This window comes from Nicotiana attenuata, unplaced genomic scaffold, assembly GCF_001879085.1.
Source record: "Nicotiana attenuata strain UT unplaced genomic scaffold, NIATTr2, whole genome shotgun sequence".
NCBI lineage: Eukaryota > Viridiplantae > Streptophyta > Magnoliopsida > Solanales > Solanaceae > Nicotiana > Nicotiana attenuata.
This window is the reverse complement of record NW_017670703.1, coordinates 472798-474696: the sequence shown is the minus strand read 5'-3', so window position 1 is coordinate 474696 and position 1899 is coordinate 472798. Positions and strand designations below refer to the sequence as shown.

Below are 1899 nucleotides of genomic sequence, written 5' to 3'. Positions count from 1 at the left end.
AAAAGTCGACGGAGAAAAGGCTTCTGGTGACTGGTTTCTCTTCCCGGAATCGCTAGAATTTATGCACAACGATAAATCTCTCACGAATGCTCTGATACCATGTGAGGATGTACGGGAGAAAATATGATATTATTCACATATGTTAGACAATGATACAATGAGCCCTATATATATATATATATATATATATATATATATATATATATATATATAGTACATGTCCTACTCCTAATACATATGGAGTTAGGGTTATTTACTACTATTTACATAACTATTCTAACAATAAAGAAGTAAAACACAGGAAGAAGCTAAGGAGATTCAACATATAGTATATATACATATAAATAAATTTTTGATCTAGCTACACAGTGTAATTTTCCAGCAAAGGGGCGTCAATTGACACCCCTCAGCCTAAGGTGTCTCCGCCACTGATTTGTAGTACCACAGAATGACATGAAACCTGTCTTTCTTAGTATCGAAAGAGTATTGCATGTGAAAATCATTATCAAGTCCCACCATCATACCACTCTTGCAGAATAAACTCCCCGCGAGATCCTTTCATTATGCGTTAAGTGTACCCCAAAATCGCATATCTTCAAGGTCCTGCATTTGACCTTTAATGCCTTTCCCGATAGGAAGACATGATCTTCATCTTATATACATGACATTACATGAGCGAAGAAGAAAGGAATTGGTGTAGAATCTCTGTTATCTATTTGTTGCTGCTAGTCTTTTATTGCATATATTTGGTAGCTCTGTAGTGAACTCTTGGGAAAAACCGGTGGTAGTAGATTCGCGTTGCTTAAAATTTCAATTTTTGTGTTCAATATGAACCAACCATCATACATTATTGATACTTAGCTTAATTCAAGACTTTCAAGTACACAAATGCAGAAAAGAAGGTTACACAGCAACCCCCATGCCTGTTCCATACCTTAAAGTAAATTCTTCCTTTTTGCTACTAAAAATCAAACCAAAGCTGATATCTACTAAAAACAAACTAACCTAGGATTCTGTAATCTGCAGCTTCATATGAGTTGTCAAGTGGGCTTCATATCTTGAAACATTAAAGACCATTGTGAGTAAACCCCATCATCAGCTGGTATTATTTCTTGATTGTAGTGATTAAGCCTTGGGCTCATGCCCTTTGCATCCAGTGGCCCAGATTTATTGCTTCTGCTTGGATAAACAGCACTATTTTGGTACCTTCTGTCCAATGGCCCAGACTTCATTGGACTCCTATTAGGGTACATCAATTTTTCTTGAATTTTCCCATCCAAAGGACCTGAGACACTCAGATTCCTACTTGTAACCATCATTTTGTCTTGCATTCTTCTGTCTAGTGGTCCTGACTTCATCGTGTTTCTGGTTGTAACTATGGCTTTCTCTTGCCTTTGTTCCTTCGAGCTCTCGAGCATCTTTAGTGCTCCGGTCCATTGTGTTCGATAAGGTTTGAGCTCGGATAGAGCCAGATGAGTCGAGGTTCGGTGAAAACTGAGCTTGTTGAAGTTCTTGGAAATGAGCTTCTTGGTTTTGTTGATTGCCAAAACAAGTCTTGAAAGGCCATTTGATGAGGCTCCTCCTTCCTTTCTTGCCAATTTGAGAATCTCTAGTCTGTGTTTGGCTATAGTTATGCCCATGCTTTGTAGGAACTCATGGTTGAAGTAAGTTAGATCCTCTTTGTGAATCTCATTTCTGCTGAAAATAAGACCATACTCATAGGTAAGTGTTTGATCAAGGCTAGTTTTGGATAACCAAGAATACCAATCCATTGTTTCTTTGGTTAAAACATTCAAGATGGTTTTTTTTATGTTTTCTAGTAAGTGATGTGGACTAATAATGAGACCTATTACATATATGAAGCAACTTCTACTCCCCCCCCCCCCCCGTCCCCCACCG

General features: G+C 38.0%; 1 protein-coding gene across 1 annotated transcript; it reads right to left on the bottom strand.

The window, feature by feature from the left end:
- Window positions 1–313: 313 nt before the first annotated feature.
- LOC109242477 lies at window positions 314–1861 on the bottom strand. Its single transcript, XM_019409328.1, has one exon. It carries the CDS (start codon window positions 1770–1772, stop codon window positions 1041–1043), a length of 732 nt encoding a protein of 243 aa, XP_019264873.1. The 5' UTR covers window positions 1773–1861; the 3' UTR covers window positions 314–1040.
- Window positions 1862–1899: the final 38 nt, after the last annotated feature.

Bases quoted from the DNA above. Each gene is read 5' to 3' on its own strand.
- LOC109242477 (XM_019409328.1), bottom strand. From the start codon at position 1,772: ATGGATTGGTATTCTTGGTTATCCAAAACTAGCCTTGATCAAACACTT.